This window comes from Mastacembelus armatus, chromosome 4, assembly GCF_900324485.2.
Source record: "Mastacembelus armatus chromosome 4, fMasArm1.2, whole genome shotgun sequence".
Lineage (NCBI taxonomy): Eukaryota > Metazoa > Chordata > Actinopteri > Synbranchiformes > Mastacembelidae > Mastacembelus > Mastacembelus armatus.
Window position 1 is genome coordinate 25,284,446 of NC_046636.1, and position 20,007 is coordinate 25,304,452.

Consider the following 20,007-nt stretch of genomic DNA (forward strand, 5'->3'; position numbering starts at 1 on the left):
ACACACACACACACACACACACACACACACAGTCATATTGCCTTTTTTCTTGCGGGTTCTTTCTCTCTTGCTCACTCGCTCGCTTGCTCGTTTCTCCCCGTGTTGCTGTTTCTTTCTCTCCATCCTCCAAACCTCCTTTCTCTCCCTCTCTCAGTAAATGGGGCTGAGCCAAAGACTAATTATTACAGGCAATCATTTCGACATGAAATACCCACTTCCTGCTCACCACTCTCCTCCCCTCTTTCTCTCTCTCCCTCATTTTCTTCCCCCTCAAACTCTTTTTATGCTCCTACAGTCACATAATGGCAACACACACACACACACACACACACACACACACACACACACACACACACACACACACACACAGTAATTTCATTCCTTGAAGTCCATTTTGTGGGGGAAGGGTTATTGCTTTCTGAGTGCGACTTTGGTGCCTTTCCCGTAAAGGAAGTGTCTGTCTGCACACCGTGTGCGTATACATTTGCTATGCAACCTTGTAATACCATTGTGCAATTTATGCATACCGTTGCAAATACTGAGGAGTGATGTTATGGATACAGTCATTGATTTTTGTTTTTTCTTTTTTCTCTCGCTCTCTTTTAGTGCTATTTAAAGGCCAGTGATTGTTTTTTGTTATTGTCCACATATTCCATCCAGACAATAAGACCACCAATGAATTTTGACACTACAATGTCTGTGAATCCAGAACCCGGTTTAGCTACTTAATCTGTACCATGGACCTCCGCTGTGGTGCACAAACTATTTAAAAATACACCAGCGAGCCACTGGCTAACATGTTTGTTCCTTAGAAAATAAAAGGGATGCATCTTATTTCAATAACAAACTGTTTTTTCTATGGTTTCTGAAGTAAGAGCGATAAATAATAGTAAAAGACTGTGCATTCATAAACTGAGAGTGGCTCGAGGAATGCTTGTCTTGGTTTTTAGGATTAGGTGGAGTTAGGGTTATGCATTTAGCTCTAATGGTTAGGGTTATTGTAAGGCGCTAGAGAATGTATTTCATCAATGAGTGCCCTCACAACTATAGTAAGACCAGTGTATGGCTGTATGTCTAGTCATTGCTCTGCTTCTCCAACCTCATCCCAAGTTTATGTCGCGATGAACACACAGAGGCCGTGCACACAAACACACACACACCGTCGCATTAGTTCTCAGCCCAGCTGTGAGTGAGTTCTGCCAAGAGGCAATTCCACTGTAATAAAATCTATAGGGTGGGTGGGGGTCTAATCCTTATTCCCTCCCTCCGCCACCACCTTCCTCTCTGCTCTCTTCGTCCTACTTTTCTCCCTCTCTCCCTTCGTTCCTCTTCTCCTCAACTGGCTGGCAATGATAAATGAGTCAATTATGTGTGTGTGCATGCGGTGCTGGAGAAGGGGAGCGGATGGGGCCGTTATTACCTGTTGCGGCTGGGGGTAATGTTGCGGTATTAATCATATTCTAATTTTCCTCTGCCAAACGAACCTCCCCCCCACCACCATCTCCAGCGTCCCACCTCACCACACAACACCGCAACCCCCCAACCTTTCCACCCCCACCCCTATCAATCTATCTACAGCCCACAAACAACTCGGTGTAAACTGCCATGGGCACAAAATATAGTACCTCACTTGGGAAGTGGGTCACAGGTAGAGCATATTGTGTATTTCTGTGTGTCCGTCCACGTTTGTGTGCATGCCATTGGCCTTAAATAGTTTTAGAGGAGACTGGAGACTTGTTTTGGTGTGAGCAGGAGACATAAGACAGACACAAATATGGGACACATGGGAGATGCTTTCGGCTGCTGTCACCACAGGTGTGTGTGTGTGTGTGTGTGTGTGTGTGTGTGAGAGAGAGCTTCCACACCACATTGCTGTGGCTGACTAGGTCACAGCATCACACATGGGTCATGCTGAAGAAGAGAAACAGAAAAAACAGAGATTTGCTACATATTCAGACAGAACTGGTGCATTTAGCCAACGTAGAGGTTTGAAACTTGCCAACGTGCTGTCGAAGGTGAAAGTAAAGGGGAACAGGCAGACAGACAAAGACAGACGGACTCGCTGGTAATTGGGGAAGCAACAAAATACGAAGGAGTAGAGGTCACATGGATAGATTGAAAATTGTCCAGAGAGGGAAGGAGAGAGCGCGAGACAGACACCTTGGATGTGCCTGCCTGCAGTCTTGGCTGGATTTCAGGCTCCAAGCGTGACTTTGTCTATTTCTTCTCTGCTCTGTGGTGATAATGGGCTGTCAGCACCCCAGTCACCCTGCTCCCTCCTCCCCCACTGAGTGTGAGGAAGTATGTGAGTGAGGGGAGCAGGTTTGAGGGGGAGTGAGTGGATAATTTGTTGTCATGTTGCTAATTGCATTGTGTATTTTTATTTGGATTATGATACAAATCAAAACTAAATTGTTTTGTTTTTCCATCCCTCTCTTTGTTGCAGTTTGAAACTGGAGTGTGAGAAACTGGCCACAGAGAAGACTGAGATCCAGAGACACTATGTTATGGTGAGACACACACACACACACACACACACATGCAGGCTGTCTGTCTCTCTTCATACACTCACAAGTGCAGTGCCAAGTCTTCTGAATCCCTTTCATCTGCTAACAGCTGCCAAACAACACCCACTAAAAACCACACACGCATTATAAGACTGCAGAATAAACAGCATTTACATGGATGTGCAGCCTTGTGCTTTTTTGCAAGTGTTTGTTCTTATATTTGAGAGATGTACTTCTGGGTATGCTGCTGATGTGTGTGTCCTTTTCTGTCCAGGGCTGTGTATAGAGCCTTTTACGTTACATCAATTTGTTTGTATCACAGATTATCGAATATAAGACCTTTGACTTCTTATGGTCAATAGAAAGCGTTGTTGAAAAACCTGATTGTATTTTAATATTAAACATTTTCAAATAATTAACCACGTCTGTGCTCAGATGTCCCTTCGTGACTTTAAATCAAGCCCAAACATGAAAATATTAAATTAAAGTCGATACTGCACAGTGTAGGTGATGTCGCTGATTCAAAAACTTAGTATCATAATTACAGTTTTGGTACATATTATTTATATTGTACAGTATCTGCCATGTCTTATATCATAATGGGCAAATACATGGATGTGTCCCACAGGGAATAGAGCCGCCTACCCTGGCAGACAAAAATGATACGATATTCAGTAACTCATTCAAGTAATTTTTTTTTTTTTTTAGGCAGAAATGACCCAAATATAATTGGTCTCAGGCTCTTACATGTGAATAACCTATAGAGTCGGTTCAGTGATACAAGTATTTTGGAAAAATCAGCTTTGGCTGTTAACAAATTATGAGTTTTTCATTCTTTAATTACATTTTATTGATCTTGAAATGATTTAATGAAGGTAGTTACTAAATGTGGGAATGTGGCCAATTGCAGTCTGACCATGAATTATGGAGGCTCATGGTTGTTTGTCCTTCACACCCTATCCTGTTTGTCTGATCACATATGATAGTGCAGCTTGATTTGCTAATTTCTTGCACATAGTCCCATAAGTTAGATGGTTTTGCATGTCATCACTAAGGGCAGAGGAAGTGAAAGAAGCGAACATGATGTGATCATGGTGTGAATCCCAGAAAATTTGGGCACTGAATCAAATGAGAGCACAGATACTCTGTTCTCCCAAGATAGTTCAGCAACACGTTCCTCTGCAGCACTTAATGTGAATACTTGGGGCTCTGTACTTTGTTATTGAGACAAGATCAGCAGATCTTTTTTCTGGATAAAGGGAAGGCCAAAACTCCTTTTTTTTTGTTTTTGTTTTTTTTGTTTGTTTATTTCTTTTTTCTAAGCCTGTAAACCTCCAGCCTTGATTTACCTGTGATCAGAGGCACACACCGACCACAGCTGACTGAGTGCAGGCTGCCCAGAACCGGCTGTGCCAAAAAAGAGCTATGTGGCAATTTTGGCACAAAGTGGGGACTGGTGGGGGGATTGAAGTTTGAGTGAGGGTAGGAGGGGGGGTAGTTGGCATCAAGCATAAGCCAAGTCTCCTTTTCTGGCTGGTGATTTGGGGGAGTTTGGATGTTGCTAAGCAACAGGCGAAACTTGGCACACCAACTGCAAAGCAGAGCTGCCAGCTGCCAGGAAAGGCGTCTTTTATGGAGGCACACAGAGAAACACACACAGAAAGAAGAGGGTGCACACATGGCAGGAACATAGAGACACACACACACACACACACACACACACACACACAGCATAACATAACCCACAAAGCAAATAGATACACACACCTACACAGTTGCAGACTTGTGCTACAAACACACACACCTGCATGCACACACACACACTCACACACACTTATACTGCCAGGAAAGATGTCTGGAGAGAGAGGACCCCTGCCATCTCCTCTCCCATCCTGCCAGGCTGTTCTGGCTGCCCACCTGCCAATCTCCTCTCTCCACAACCAGCCACGCTGAAAAGTAAATGTCAGCCTGTCACTTTTCGAGGCATCTGACTTTAAAATGCTCTTCTTTCCACCCATCTTTGAAGGTAGTGAGACGGAGCAGAAGACAGAGAGACCCTCACCTGGCTCTTTCACTCTGCTATTCTCCTCCTCCTCCCAGCAGCCCTCACAACTCCTTATATTTCCAAATAACACATGGGGTCAGAAAGCTCACATTAGAGATGATTATTGCAGTAGTCTGTCACCTTCTTCTACCCGCTGACTATTTCAGGGTCATTTTAGAGCCACTGACTTTCTGCAGAGGCAAGGTGAAATTAGTGGTGATGTTGTTTTAGGGACATATGGGCACACAGACTGCACATGCTTGGGACAGAATTGTCCAAAGCTAAGAGTATTAAACATGCATTTCAACTAATCACTGTGTTTTTTTATTCCATTTGAACATAAATATTAGTTCACCCAACCCTTCTTGTTTACCTACTTGACTCATGAAAGCTTGCGCCACTCTATTATATTTTTATATGTGCGATCAAGCATATTAACTGATCTTCTCTTGTGTTTCAGTATTATGAGATGTCCTACGGCCTTAACATTGAAATGCACAAACAGGTAAGTGATGTCTAGCTTTCTCGTACTGTGTGTGTGTGTGTGAGAGAAAGTTTTACATGATTCTCTTGCATTATCATCACTGCCTTGCCCTCTTATCTCTACTGTAAGTAACATCTTTCAAGAAAGTATCTGTGCGTCTGTCTTGGCCACTGTGAGGTCAGTCCTGTCTCTCTGTATATTATGCTGTGGAGGCATTAATAGGATCCACAAACAGAACTCATTTCTCCATCTCAGGGAATACTCTGCCTTACCCTGCATCTCCAGAACAGCCTCTTTACTCTCGCCCATCACAAATCCCTGTCTGTTACGACCTCTGCTCATCCATCCATCCATGATCCCTCTTGCCCCTGCTTCTCTAGCCCATATTTTTCTTTTTTCCTACCTCTTCAATTGCTGTCTTACGTTACGTTTTTTTTTAATGCTCCTCTCTCTTAATCTCATTTCTTCACCATCCTTGTTCCTCTTCCCTCCTTCCAATGATTATTCTTCCTCTTTAGCTTTTTTTTTTGTTCACCCTTCCTCCACCTCTGTCTCCTTGCAGACATAGAGTCCATGCTGAATTTCACTTTAAATCAGGTCACTGCCTTCTTCCCGTCTACACTCTTTTTCTCTCTCTCCATTCATTTCACCATCTCAATCGTTTCGCTTTTGACGTGCTGCTGCCGCCACTCCACCTCCCAATCTCGATTTTCCTCCCCCGCCTTCCTTCTGTTTCTTCTTTCTCCATTTCTCCTCTCCCTCCCACATTCTTCATTCATTGGCTGCTATTTCCTCAACCCAATCTGCCCTCTTCCTCTTCTTCTCCCTCCTCTTTTCATTTCCCCTCTCTCATTTTGTCCTCCCTCTTTATCCTCCTTCTCCCAATTGCTCGTGTTCCCTCTCCCTTTCTCTCTCTCTCTCTCTCTCTCTCTCTCTCCTGAAGATGTCATTTAGTAGTTGGAGTTCTCTAACAAGAAATCATTGTGTCTCCCTTGGGGTGGGGGGTGATGAATTCAGAAGAGAGGGGGGGGAAGCTGCCTGGCAGAAAAATTGAAGATGGAGGGAGGGAGGGAGAGCTGTGGGCAAGCAGGAGGAATGAGAGAGAGAGCATGAGAGAGGAAGAGTGAGAAAAAGGAGGGGGTGGAAGTTCAGTCCAACATCAATAAATCACTTAAGAGAGAGAATGGGGTGGGGAGTGTGTGTATACATTCTTTCTTTTAGACACACACACACACACACACACACGCACACACACCAGAGTCTAACTGTCAACAAGACAAACAGCCTGCGGCCATAATGATGTTGTCATGATCTCAGCATGCATATCATTACTGGCCCTAACGGCCTTGTTGGACCTGCCGCTAAATGTGTGTGTTGTGTGTGTGTGTGTGTTAGACATCACATGGCAGCATTTGTAACACTGATTACTGCGCTAATACTGGGAACAGGAGAAGTGGAACGAGGGATGGATACTGCGATAAATGGAGTGAAATGGAAAAAGAAAGATGGTGAGGAGGAGGGAAAGAGTTGGCTGTGTAGTAGAGCAGATCGAGACAGACACACACCCACAGCAAGAATCACTGACCCCCAGCAGGAAGCACACACACACACACACACACACACACTCAAGCATGCAAAATGCACCCATACAACACACACATAGACAAACAGACATTCAAGGACACATTAGAAACACTTGTGTGTAGACACACAGAAAAGATGATGATTCTTGTCTTTTCTCCTTCTGTCACACACACACACACACACACACACACACACACACACACACACACACACACACACAAACTGTATGGGCTGGCTGTGGCCACAGCAGATGCTGTCCATGAATATTTTAGCCAAACTCCCTGGCAGAGTTTCCATTTGCATAGACCAGATGTAAGCAGCTGAAATATTTACCACACTGGCCTGGGAGAAGCAGGCCACAGTCACACTGTGTGTATAACCTTTGTAAGTGTTGGTGTCTTTGTTTGTGTTCAATCTTGGTTCTGCAAGTGTGTGTGTGTGTGTGTGTGTGTGCGTGTGTGTGTGTGTGTGCGTGCGTGCGTGCGTGCGTGTGTGTGTGTGTTCATCAAAGTGACAGTATCTTTTTTTTTTTTTTTTCTTTCAGACGGAGATTGCCAAGCGGTTGAATGTGATCTGTGCGCAGCTCATCCCTTTCCTGTCACAGGAGGTGTGGGAGACACACACACACACTTGGCGTTCAGCAGTCTCCCTCCTGTCTGACAGTGGCCCACACAGGAGGCGTGCACATGAATACACACATTTATCAATAAATCATGGCCACGCAGACTGCATATGAGCACAACCTATGAGTGCACTCACTTTCTTTATCACCAAAAATGTTACATTTGTTCACATGTATTTCAAAGATGCTCATTGTAAATGAATATTTTATACGTTACATGTGGTTAATATAAATTCAATTCACAGAGGGGAAAAAAAAAAAAAATGTATTCTATGCCAGAGTATTTAATTTCCCCTGCCCTCACTGACCTCTTGGTTTATTCCACAGCACCAACAACAGGTGGTCCAGGCCATGGAGCGCGCCAAACAGGTGACCATGGGGGAGCTAAATGCTTCGATAGGGGTACGTGGGCTCCCCCCTCTGCCTCATAGCGTGTGTACCCTATACTCCGATATATCTTTTGTCCTCCTTTTCTTTACCTTTAACTGGGGCAAACACCTATTAGCCCACTCTAAAATATAATTATCTATAGACTAAATTTGGCTCAAGCCAATTTTTCATATCATTTTCCAAATAATTTAAAGTAAATATTACATACAGAGAAATAAAATATTTTACATAATATATTTATTTTAATTAGCTTTTATTGGCTGCAAAGCTTCCTTTACTAAAGAGCCACTGCCTTGACCTACCCGTGTCCTGTCGTGCACATCGCAGCACTTAGTTCCCTTTCTTTGCTTCATGCTTTCCTCCTTTTGATTACTTCGATTCACTTCCTCCAGTGCTTCTAAATCACCCGATAATCACCTCTGTCTTTTCTTTCTTTCTGTTTCTTCTTCTCTTTCTTGTCCTTGTAGCAACAGCTTCAGGCTCAGCACCTCTCACAGCATGCCCAGGGATTGCCAGTGGGCCCACATCCATCAGGACTGCCCCACCCCAGCCTGGCACTCGGCGGAGGGTCTGGCCTGTTGGCACTATCTGGAGCTCTGGGAGCTCAGCTGGCCGCCAAGGATGAGAGAGCCCACCTAGAGGCAGCAGCAGCAGCAGCAGCTGCTGCCGCCGCAGAGCACCACAGAGGTTTGTTTATTTGTTTATGTTTCTCAACATACAAGTGTAAAAACTCTTGATGAGGTTGAGGTGGGATTCCATTCTTGGAGATGAAAACGTCTCAGCTGAGGTGGGAGTAGAGTAAACACTGGAGCTTGGCTTGATGGATTCTTATGGTTGGCTTTGCTTTGGGTTTTTGGCAGGGCACAGGTTTGTTGCTGATAATAACACTCCTCAGGGATCTTTTTCCACTGAGTCATCTGCAGAGTGATGTAAAGTGATGGCACATAATCTTGTGTGTGTGTGTGTGTATGTGTGTGTTTTGTTTTTTTCTTTTTCCTGTCTGGTATCCTGGTACCTGGATGTGTTGGGTGCTGCTGCCTGGATTGAATAGACCGTGAAGCAGGACCAGTAAGTACAAAACTGCTTCACAATCACTAATATGCATTAAGTGAACAGTCACAATTGTGCTACCTCGTTGAGTACTCTATAATTTGGAACATTTAGTGTTGTTGTTGTTCATTTATGTAATGAACATTCATTACATAAAAGTAATAGTGCATGTAGCATGCATTCAAAAGGAAATCTATAAAATGTGTGTGTGTGTTTTATACATGTTGCGTGTTATATTTTCCCTGTAATTAGTAGCACATTTTATAGTTCTGTCTAAATGTCTAGGAAACTATGTAGAAGTTATTCAAAAATGACAGACCTGTAAAAACAAAACAGTAAAGCACTGTTGGTTTTTGCAGTTTACAGATTTTACACAGGCTTTAATGAGCATGCTTTGTCCCCACACTGGTTTATAAAACAAAACATTTTTTAATGTTTAATACTTTTTTTTTTTTTTTCTTTATCCATTAATACTTTTAGACTGTTGTTAGCCATGGTCAGTTAAACGTTTTGATTATCTTCTCTGGTTTTGGAATTAGTATTAATTTCCATTCACGCTCACACAAAAACAGCTGATTAGCTTAAATTTGGCTTTTTAAACTAGTGCAGTCACTGATGCTGGTACCTGTGTGATAACAATTTTCTCTAAACATATTAAATACCACTATGACATTGTGAAATACATGATTTATCAAAAGTAAAGTACCAAGGCATGCTGGGACTGCCCTAGTCTTTTCTGCCTCCTACAAGAAAACTTGAAGCATTCTTTCTTCCTCTCACTCCCGCAGTGAGCTGGCCAATCAATGCATGCTGATATTCTTTCACATTCATCTCCACAGCTTACCAGCCTGACATGATTTATGCAGTCCCTCTCACCTCATTATCACCCTCTTTCTTCCTCTTTGCCCTCACTTGCTTTTCTTCACTCCTCCTCCTCTTTGTGCCCCCTATGCACACCTTGCCTTTGCTTTCTGTTTTCCCAATTCAACCCACCCCTCTTCTCTCTCTCTCTCTCTCTCTCTCTCTCTCTCTCTCTCTCTCCTCTCTGCAGAGCTCTTTGTCCAATGGGGATAAGGGTCGCCAAGCAGACTACCTCAGCAATGGCAAGAAGAGGAAAGCTGATGAGAAGGAGTTCATGACAGACTATGTGAGAATGCTTTTATAACACTGTCAAATGTTTAAGTAATGGAAAGAAAAGTTGCCTCCAGCTCTGCCAGTTCTCGTCAGATGAAACCACTTCTCTGAACTATGGAGACCTATGCTCTTTTTTTTTTAAACTGTAATTGAAATGTTCACACTCCCTGTTGCCATTACTGTACTATTGGTGTCATTGCAAAAGAGCAGATAAATTAATCATCGTAAAGGATTTTGTTTTTATTGGCCGATAAATGAAATTTGGGTACTTATTTTATTAAGACGTTTAGCATTATTGTTTTGCTCAACCAGAAAAATTTAAAAATGCCTTAGAGGATTTCACCTCTGCAAGTTAAACTTCTAAAATTAATTACATCTGGTTGTATTTACTTCCAAACAAGATAAAATATTTCATTCTTCTTTTTGCAGTTCAACAAATGAAAGCTTTTAAGAAAGTGTAGGAATGTTTTATACAGGTTTTCCAAATACTCTAGGTTACACACACACACTCTGTTTTTTTGTATGACTTTGTTGTATATATCTACATGTAATCCACATACATCATATAACAGAAATGGATTGTCTTAACGTACTTTCTCCTTTTTCTCTCACAGGGCAGCGATGCAGATAAGAGTGATGATAATTTGGTGGTGGATGAGGTTAGTAGGTGGCCGCTAGTCTCTGTTGGCCTCACTTCACCCCTGTAATCTGCGTACACCATGTATACACACCCAGCAGTACATCTGAATAACAACAATAATGCTGCTGTGGTCCTCCTCCACCTTTGTGCCTTCATTTAACATGCAGAACCATAAAGTACATGGGCACACACACACACACACTGGATTGCAATTCGTGCTGTGTAACACCACCTTGTGTAATACTTTCACTGTAATGGATCGCAATAAGCTTGAAAAATAAAGCTGGTTTCACATAATTACCCAAAATAAAAAATGAGCCAAGTCCTATTTTTTTAATGTTATTATTTCAGCATATTGAGGTTTGTCAACATAAATAGGATAATAATGAGTAAGGGTTTTTACATAGGGTGGGTCTTGTTGGAAAAAGTTCTCCAGTGCCAGGAAATTGTTTTATGTTCGCCGCAGTTAGTTTGCAATCAATAGAGGCAGAATAATTGAATAGTTGGCATGAGCAGTTAATATCACAAACAAGCTAAGAATATGGATAATCAGCAAGAGGAGACACTGAGTTTTTCAGGTCAACTGGCTTTCGGTGCCAAATGCTGCAGAATGAATAAATAAATAACTTTTTTCTCTTGTGTAATAAAGTTTTATGTATTATTGGAATTCAGGATCCGTCCTCCCCACGCAGTGTGCAGTCCTACTCATCCAGGGAGAATGGTTTGGACAAGATGCCCCCATCCCGCAAGGAGGGTCCACCACAGGCCAGCCCCACCTCCCTGGCCTCTTCCAGTAGTGCCGCCTCCCCTTCCCGCAGCAAAGAGCCCCCACAGGTAGATGGAAACATCCATAGGCGGAGTTTGACAGTGGCTCTGGTTTAACTTCATCTGAAACTGGGTGTTTTTTTTTTTTAGAAAACACTGAATGTCCAAAATTGCACAAAACTGAAAGAGCTGAATGCACAAAGGAGAGTGAGCTCACATCTAATCTCACACGTCACAACAGGCTGTGTCACATGACATGAGTGATCCAAAATGAATTTATTACAAAACCAGAGAGAATTTAGGTTCATTTCTAACAATCATTTTATTTTATTGCATTACTTAAATAATTTATATGCACAAGAAATATTTTATTGGACCTGCTCTAGACCTAATATAGTGATACAGTTCAGCTGCCACGGGGACAATGCCCCTCTGCTTATAGAAACATCTGTAGGAAGAGTCAAACTCGTGTGGTGGTGACACACAGGACTATAAAAAGATAAATATTTAAATCATTTTTGTTGTGATACTGTCACATGCAGGCATACTTCTGTGGAGAACACACATGGTATATTTCAGGAATAGACATCAGTGTTTCCATGCTGTCAGCACACACTGTACTCTGCTGTTGCATTTGGGGTCAATAGTTCATCTGAGTTATTATGCTGTATTTTCAACATCCCACACACATTCAGTCTGGCTGCTGACATCCCTCAGTGCTGCTCAGGTCCCCTCTGGGTTCAGTCATCCTCCTTTTTTTATCTGTCTGCTTTCCTTTGCCATTTTTCCTTCTTTGTAACACATTTTATTCTCCATTATCCCAGAGGGAGAAGTCTAGTACTCCAGGTATGAAGCCAGGGACCCCCATGTCTCAGGAGTCCAACACTCCAGGACCCAGTGGGCCCCCGCAGTTCAGACCTGTCCCGGGAAAACCTGGTGTTGACCCTCTTGGTAAGAACATCCCACAAGCTTTATTTTATTCCCCAAAGAACATTTAATCTCTACTTTATTGTTACAAGGGATCAGTGATCTTGAACTTAAGTTAATGTGAAACAGAATTGTTAAAGTTGCCCACAAAGCTGGAAAAGTTTTTTTCCCCATTTTGCACAAGACCAAAAGACAAATGTTTCCTGTCCTTCTCTCAGGGACACAAGCTGTCATTGCATACAGGGATCAATTGAAAAAATATGAATCTTCTAGAAAGATTGCTTTTTAGCTTGTACTGGCTTTGTTACATTTAATAATTCTGTCAGTATTGGGCCGCTGTAGTTGGTATGGGTATCAGCCAGCTTCCCACCACCGGCCACCATCTGGACTTAATAAGCAGCTGTGGGCAAAAATATTCAGCGCACCTCAGTTTTTAAATGGAAAGATTAGGAGAGGTGATGGACTGTGACTGTGAGCCGCTTCATAATGAGCCTCCATCTATTCCAGTGTATCTCTTTCTCCCTGTTTTTTTTTTTTTTTTTTTTTCTCCCTCACGTCACCTGTTAGCCTAGGCTCTGCTTTCTCACACACACACACGTGCACACACACACACGTGGACACGCTCGTCAATGCAGCTACATGCGCAGACAGAATATAGACGATATTCATGTGAGAACACATCCAAGTACCGGCTCGCTGCAGGAAGGTATGGTGGCCAGCAGGGGTCAGTAGTGGTCTAGTGCTGCAGTTAGTGATTCAGTCTTTTGTTGCAGCTTGTTCACAGCCTGTCAGTCACAGCCATCTCACACACTGAAAAGCTCTGCAGTCAGTTATCTCAATAAAACGTGCAGCTCATTCTAGCCTATGCCGACGTAAGCTCTCTGAACATGGCATGCTGTAAAAAAAAAAAAAAAAAAAAAAAATTCATTGATTCCTTCAATTAAATAATTCAAAACAAATTAACTTCCATCTCTCCTTCCACCAGCTCTAGGTCTGAGGAACCCCCTGGCAGTGCAGGGAGCATACCCTCCAGGGGCGTTCGGCCTACCCCCTCCAGGGGTGAACGGGGACCTGCCTGGGGCAGCAGGCTATGGCGCCGGCCTCCACCTGGTCTCCCCTCAGATGAATGGAGCCGCCGCAGGCTTCGGACGGTCCCCTGTGGTGAGCAGATAATTTGTCTTTCCAGTGTCAGTGTCACACACAGTACCTCAGAAAATAAAGCATCAGCGAGGGCGAGAAAGGAGGGCGTGTTTTAGAGCGAGAGGAAAGGAAAGCAAAGGTGTTGTATTGTCATTTATCATTAAGGATCTATGACCTTGGCTGTTAGTCTTTTTTTCTTTCTTATGATCTCATTCTGTTTTTTGTTCTTCATCAGATACTGCTTTGACCATTTTCATGGTTGAACACTTCTTTCTCTCGACTCTTATCTACTCTAACCACATATTTATTTTTTTTTTAGCTGTGTTTTTTTTTTTCTTACATTAGGCTATCTCTGTATCTTCCAGGTGGGCTATGAGTCTCCACACCCACATATGAGGGTCCCTGGGCTGCCTGCCAGTCTGCAGTCAGCTGCCTCTGGAAAACCGTGAGTCTCTTCTTCCTTGTCTACTATCATTCAAATCCACACCTGTTCTGTAATATCTGCACTCAGGTCCTCCCTAAAGTTTGATTTCCAACACCAGAAGAGAAACCGTGAACACTGAAAGCTATAGCAGGAGAGAAAAGAAGGAAAATATTTTAATGAAAAAGCCTTGAGACCTTTCTTAGGTTAGATCAGCACATTGGTTTCTTTTATTTAAGTTAAACCATCCCTGTTCATGCATTAAGAAATTCTGAAGTATTCACCCATGTACCACTTGAAAAATGCTTTTCATACCATTGTTAACAATGTTCCTTTCATTTCTGGCTTTTTTTCCTTTTTTTTGGAGTATTTTTCTCATTTTTCCAGAAGAATGGCCAATATAGACCACATGACATCAGTGGTAATTGCAGAGCAGCTTCAATTGACTCAAGTAGTTGCACATTATTAGTAAATGTCAGGCTTTAGACACTTAGTGTCAGTCTCTCAAAAGTATTTCTAGGAAACGCAGAAATAAGTTGAAGTGGATGAGGTAGCTACACCAGCACATATCAAGGTTTTGTCACTTTCCATCAAAGTTAAACACATTCTTGTGTGTTGAATCGTTTTTCACACTGATTAAAAAGAGGATTTTTGTTCGTTTTCTTTTTTTTTTTTTTTTTTGCTGCAGTCTTTAATTTGCAGCCTTTTTTGATCCCTTCCTTCTCTTTCCTCCCCAGTGCTTACTCGTTCCACGTGAGCGCAGACGGCCAGATGCAGCCTGTGCCCTTTCCCCCTGATGCCCTGCTGGGCCCAGGAATCCCTCGACACGCCCGTCAGATCCACACCCTGAACCACGGAGAGGTGGTGTGTGCCGTCACCATCAGCACCTCGACGCGTCACGTCTACACCGGGGGAAAAGGCTGCGTCAAGGTGTGGGACATCAGCCAGCCGGGCAGCAAGAGCCCCATGGCCCAGCTGGACTGTCTGGTGAGATGTGAGGGACGAGGGGAAGCTGTTAGATGGGTACTTATTTTGTGTTTAAGGTGTGTTGTCCACCTTGTGAATTATAGCAATGTTTTACTACCAAAAGTGATAGTTATGTTTTTCACACATAAAAACACATTTTGGGTGAAAAATTAGATTTGAGGTGTTGTACTCAAATCACCTGCCATCTTCATTTGTTGCTGTGAAATAGCTGCACATGCACATTTAACATGAATCATAAAAAAACTCATACAACTTTTATGTCGATTAGTTACATAACATCAATTACAACCATAACGACTGGCTATAAGTTTATATTTGTGTTTTGTGTCCAATCAGAACAGGGATAACTACATTCGCTCCTGCAAGCTGCTTTCTGATGGACGGACACTGATCGTGGGCGGGGAGGCCAGCACGCTGTCAATCTGGGACTTGGCCACACCCACCCCCCGAATCAAGGCGGAGTTGACGTCATCTGCTCCCGCCTGCTACGCTCTTGCCATCTCCCCTGACAACAAGGTCTGCTTCTCCTGCTGCAGCGACGGGAACATCGTCGTCTGGGACCTTCATAACCAGACGCTGGTCCGGTAAGAGGAGCAGGAGGAGAGGACGGAGACTGTATCAGCTTAACTAGTTTTCATAGATGGAATCTGCAAAATAGCCAGATTCTAGTAAAGTAATAACGAAGGAGAGGTGAGTGATGAAAAAGGAAGTTGAGCAATGGTGAGGGAAATGAGAAGAGAGCAAGGAGCACACAGGCAAGAAGGAAATATACCAAAATTACACTGTCAATCATAAAGTAGAGAGAGATAGTTTGGTTGGGGCAACTAAGAGTGAACTTGAGAGCAACGTGTCATAAAGAAAAGACAGTTTTTTAGCTTTTGTATATGTCTGCATGTTTCAACAGGGAGAAAGATTAAGCTTATATTCCTAGAAGTTACTGTTTCTGTATTTAAAGTCTGAGCTATTTAGTATATTCCAGTGAATTCACCACTGCATTCTGTAACACATACCAAATACATTAGATTTTTTTATAAAGCATTCAGTATGATGCTAATGAGTGTTTAATAGTTACAAGATTTTACTAAATGAAGACTGAATAGCACGTTTTCATTTCTAGGTCACTGTAATTTAATATTTCTCTCGATCAACATTTAGTGTCGGGACTATTTTATGGTGAAGCTTCACATTCCTTCTGTGTAGTTCTGTGCAAAATAAATGAACTTCAACAAAAAAAACATAATGATGTGTGGTGTGTTAGCTGCAGTATGTCATGCAAGTATTAATCTGTTGAATTTCATAGCACGCTTAAGTGAAGTAAAATCATTGGGCATAGTGGCCTTTGCATGCTGGGAAATGTTTATCAGTAGGGAAGCTGTTGACAGGTAGTGGTTAACTGGGCTGAAACGTACAAACTGACCTGTGTGATCCTTTTGTAAAGAAAGTGAGAGGGAAATGAGAGAACCATGCAACAGCAAGCTGATGTTTATCTGAGTCTTGTCTCCTCCCTGCAGGCAGTTTCAGGGCCACACAGACGGTGCGAGCTGCATCGACATCTCCAACGACGGCACCAAGCTGTGGACGGGAGGCCTGGACAACACAGTCCGCTGCTGGGACCTCCGAGAGGGACGCCAGCTCCAGCAACATGACTTCACCTCTCAGGTACACACATGCATGTGGACGAGCCCAAATCAGACTCGTTGCTGTAGCACACTAACAGGCATTAATGTCCTGACGAGCTGATCGTTATTAATGCTCTCTCTCTTTCATCACTTCCTCCATTCTTTGATTCCCCCTTCCTGGTCTCCAGATCTTCTCTCTGGGCTACTGTCCGACAGGCGAGTGGCTGGCTGTGGGAATGGAGAGCAGTAATGTGGAAGTCCTGCACGTCTCCAAGCCTGACAAGTACCAGCTGCACCTCCACGAGAGCTGTGTTCTCTCACTGAAGTTCGCCTACTGTGGTACACACACACACACACACACACACACACACACACACACACACTGACTGACTAGATTGATGGTTTGGTTACATCACATTACCTGAGGGTATTTAATCACAGGGAAGCAGAACAGATCTGCTTCTCTCATTATTCAGAAACACTGCCTTTCTTTTCACCTCCCTTTCTTTACAAAAGCAGCTCTTTCTCTCAAGCTTCACCGTATCTCACCTCCCCTGAGGTTTTATCTGTTGATGGCTGTGTGTGTTTCGTCCCGTAGGTAAATGGTTCGTGAGCACAGGCAAAGATAACCTCCTGAATGCATGGCGGACCCCTTACGGATCCAGCATATTCCAGGTAAACCGTCTGGTACTGGATTCAATGCACAGAAATATACAATCCTGACCGTGTTATTTTCCTTATTTTGTCTCCTTCAACAATTAAGTATGAAATATGATGAGAAAATGCAGTCTCTGGTCTGATCATTAATTTGTCAAAAGCCTCAGATTTTCCTATTTTCCATCATCGTGTTTAAACATTAGAGGGTTTGGGATATAGACATACTTTAGTTTTGACTTGAACTTGAACCACAGCCGGTATGTGAAATGTTGTCACTGTTTGTATAAAACAATGATTCGTTGGCTGTTTGTAGCTAATGTCGCTTCCTCTTTCTGTGTTCAGTCTAAGGAGTCTTCGTCGGTTCTCAGCTGCGATATCTCCCCAGACGACCAGTTCATCGTCACCGGCTCCGGCGACAAGAAGGCCACAGTCTATGAAGTCATCTACTGAACTCTGATTGGCTGAAAAAAGCAAAACTTAGAATCAGGGGGCCAAGTCTCTCTCCTTCACCAATGACTGTAAAGAGCGCCGGTGGCATGGAAAACAGTCGACTCGTAATTTGTTTTGTTTACGTTTGTGGAAGAAATGAGAGAAAGGCGAGCAATGGGGCACAAAGTCACATCTCTGGAAAAAAAAAAAACAAACATTGAACTTTTTATGCTCTGAGAACGCTGGTTAGTGTATAGCTGCGCAATTGTGGGATTCCTCCAAAGAACCTTTGTTTTTGTTCCCTTTCTTTTTTAAAAACAAAATAAAACCTCTGTAGTGAACAAGAAATTAGCAAACAGTTATTTTTTTTAGCCTTTGAATTTTTCGTAAACAGCTGGACCGCATCGACTGGAAAAAGACAGACGTGGGACAGAGGAAATGTGGGAAGGGTTCTGGGAGGGCTGGAAACCCCTAATGGAAAAATACAGTCCATATTTTATGCTGTGTAAAGAGTCCCAGCCTAGGTCAGCTTGGCCTAGTCTGGGCTGGTCCGGTCCAGCTCAGTCAGCAGCACATGGCTGCTCCTTGGGGAAGCAGATGCATGGCAGATGGCAGGGTGGTGGGCTGGGGGCTATTTTTTTTATTTTTCCCCCTCCTGGTTAAGTTTCAGCAGCAACATGATTGTATCATCTCCAGTACATACATGACAGAACAGGGCTCGGTTTCCTCTAAAGTGTCCTGAGACTTCTTTGTTTGATTTTATTTGTTTATTTTGCTTTTACAAAAGAACAAAGAAGAACTTATTTTGGAGATGTGTTTAGGGAAACCAGCCCAGAACAGCAAACCACAACCTAGAGGACAGAAAACTGAAGCCAGTTTAAAGAATCAACTGGATGGTACTCTCCAGCTTTGGGGGTGTCGCCTCTGTTACGTCATCTTGATCCTTAAAACCCAACTTTAAATGTGTTTTTCTATTGTATTTGTTAGGGCACATATAGGCAGACAGGTATTTTCACAACTGCATCATGAACCTTACTATATATGAACATGTAAATAAAGTTCTCAAAAGCAACAAGGATGTTATCGGTGATTTGGATTTGAGACGACAGGTGGTAGTGTGGGGTTTGTCTCTGTGCCGTTTTTGTCTGATCAGCAGTCTATCATTTGTTTTTGGTTTTTTTTTTTTTTTTCCTTTAAGCGTCTTCTTACAAAAACAGCTTAGATTATATCAGTTTTCTCAGACCAGTGCAAATGGTGGAAATGAGGCAGATCGTGTGTGTGTGAGTGTGTGAGTGTGTGTGTGTGTGTGTGTGTGTGTGCGCGTGCATGTATGTGCCTGTTAGGCTGTAAAAAGGGCCTTTTCAACCACCAAACCAAGTCAGACTCTCCCAAAGTTTAACTGGGATGTTTAAAAGGAAAACATTTGTTTAAGACATATCAAGCAGAAATGTGTGTACTCACAGCAAGGTGCCAGAGCACCTCTGTGACTGGAGCTCTGGGTAAATGATGCAGCTGAACAGTTGTTTTTGTGCTGACTTGGCTTATAGTGTGGTGAGACAAAGGTGATGTGCAGTGCAATAGGCTGTGGAATGGGTTATTATAGCAATAATACCCAAGAGGTTCTTCAGTGATTATGGCTCCTGCTGTCCTGCTGAGACAAAAAAAAAAAAAGCTTTAACTCTGAGAAGAAAACCTGAGGAAAAAACAAGCAGGGCATTTATCTCCTGTTCTTAGTAATGGATTGCTGCCATGCAGGTGGATATGAATTCATTTAGCTTCTTTCACTTTCTTTTGGCCAAGTTGGAAATACAGCTTTTGACCTTCTATTACCTGTAATTAGAGTGTGGAAGGGCCTCAAGGCTATTATGGCTTTCATACAGTTCACAGCTAGTGTCAGGAGCTGAGTAAAGAATAAACAAACAGATCTTTTGCCTGCTCGGTGCTTTGGTCAGATTGTTCAGCGAAGAACTGCTAGATGAAGTTATTTTAACCCCAGAGTCAAACTGTATAGCAGGGTCGTCTCACTGGGGACTTAGACTCATTAAGATAATCCAGTGAATATGGTTTCAAAATATGCAATAAATGGAAATCTGAGTAAAGTAAAACTGTTGATCGAAGGCTGGACAGAACTGGTTCTTTCTGTGGAGACTGATGTGATTGATTTTTATTATATTTTTCTTTCAATGTCTTATGCAGAAACATGACGTTGCAATGTTTTTTTTTTTTTTTTTTTTTAAAGTGACTGTTTACTTACTGCTGTGTGTCCATCTGATTGACAAAGGAAATACGTTTATCATGAATGAGGGTAATGTTGCTCTGTACTTTGCTAACAAGCTCACCATGTCTACCTATAGGCTGACGATGTATCCGTTATGTGTGGGGCTCAATTGGTAAGGGGGTCCTGCCAGAACAAGATCTGGGACCTCTTTGTTTTGGACTGACTGCGATCTGCTACTTGTTATGGACAGATCTGGTACCTCTCTTGTTTAAAACCAAACATTAAAGAAAAGAAATGTCCTAATTTTCAAGCATTTGCAATTCACATTCTCTTAGTTTGTCCATTCTGTCATTTGATTTCTGTTAATAAATTTTAAGATTTTTTTTAAA

At 42.7% G+C, this 20,007-nt stretch overlaps 1 protein-coding gene across 2 annotated transcripts in view; it reads left to right on the forward strand.

Annotated features, from left to right (window-relative positions):
- tle2a (TLE family member 2, transcriptional corepressor a) overlaps positions 1-20,007 on the forward strand; it is a 37,214-nt gene extending 17,207 nt beyond the window's left edge. Inside the window, exons 3-20 of one of the 2 annotated variants that reach the window (XM_026305221.1) lie at positions 2,447-2,510; positions 5,012-5,056; positions 7,164-7,226; positions 7,569-7,673; positions 8,099-8,318; positions 8,683-8,699; positions 9,733-9,828; positions 10,430-10,474; positions 11,128-11,289; positions 12,045-12,171; positions 13,133-13,308; positions 13,653-13,732; positions 14,446-14,695; positions 15,032-15,279; positions 16,207-16,354; positions 16,503-16,653; positions 16,913-16,989; positions 17,314-20,007. In XM_026305221.1, coding sequence (XP_026161006.1) covers positions 2,447-2,510; positions 5,012-5,056; positions 7,164-7,226; positions 7,569-7,673; positions 8,099-8,318; positions 8,683-8,699; positions 9,733-9,828; positions 10,430-10,474; positions 11,128-11,289; positions 12,045-12,171; positions 13,133-13,308; positions 13,653-13,732; positions 14,446-14,695; positions 15,032-15,279; positions 16,207-16,354; positions 16,503-16,653; positions 16,913-16,989; positions 17,314-17,421 — 2,182 coding nt within the window. In that variant the 3' untranslated portion in view covers positions 17,422-20,007. The remainder of the gene's footprint in view (positions 1-2,446; positions 2,511-5,011; positions 5,057-7,163; positions 7,227-7,568; positions 7,674-8,098; positions 8,319-8,682; positions 8,700-9,732; positions 9,829-10,429; positions 10,475-11,127; positions 11,290-12,044; positions 12,172-13,132; positions 13,309-13,652; positions 13,733-14,445; positions 14,696-15,031; positions 15,280-16,206; positions 16,355-16,502; positions 16,654-16,912; positions 16,990-17,313) is intronic. The other variant, XM_026305222.1, reaches the window with a different exon arrangement.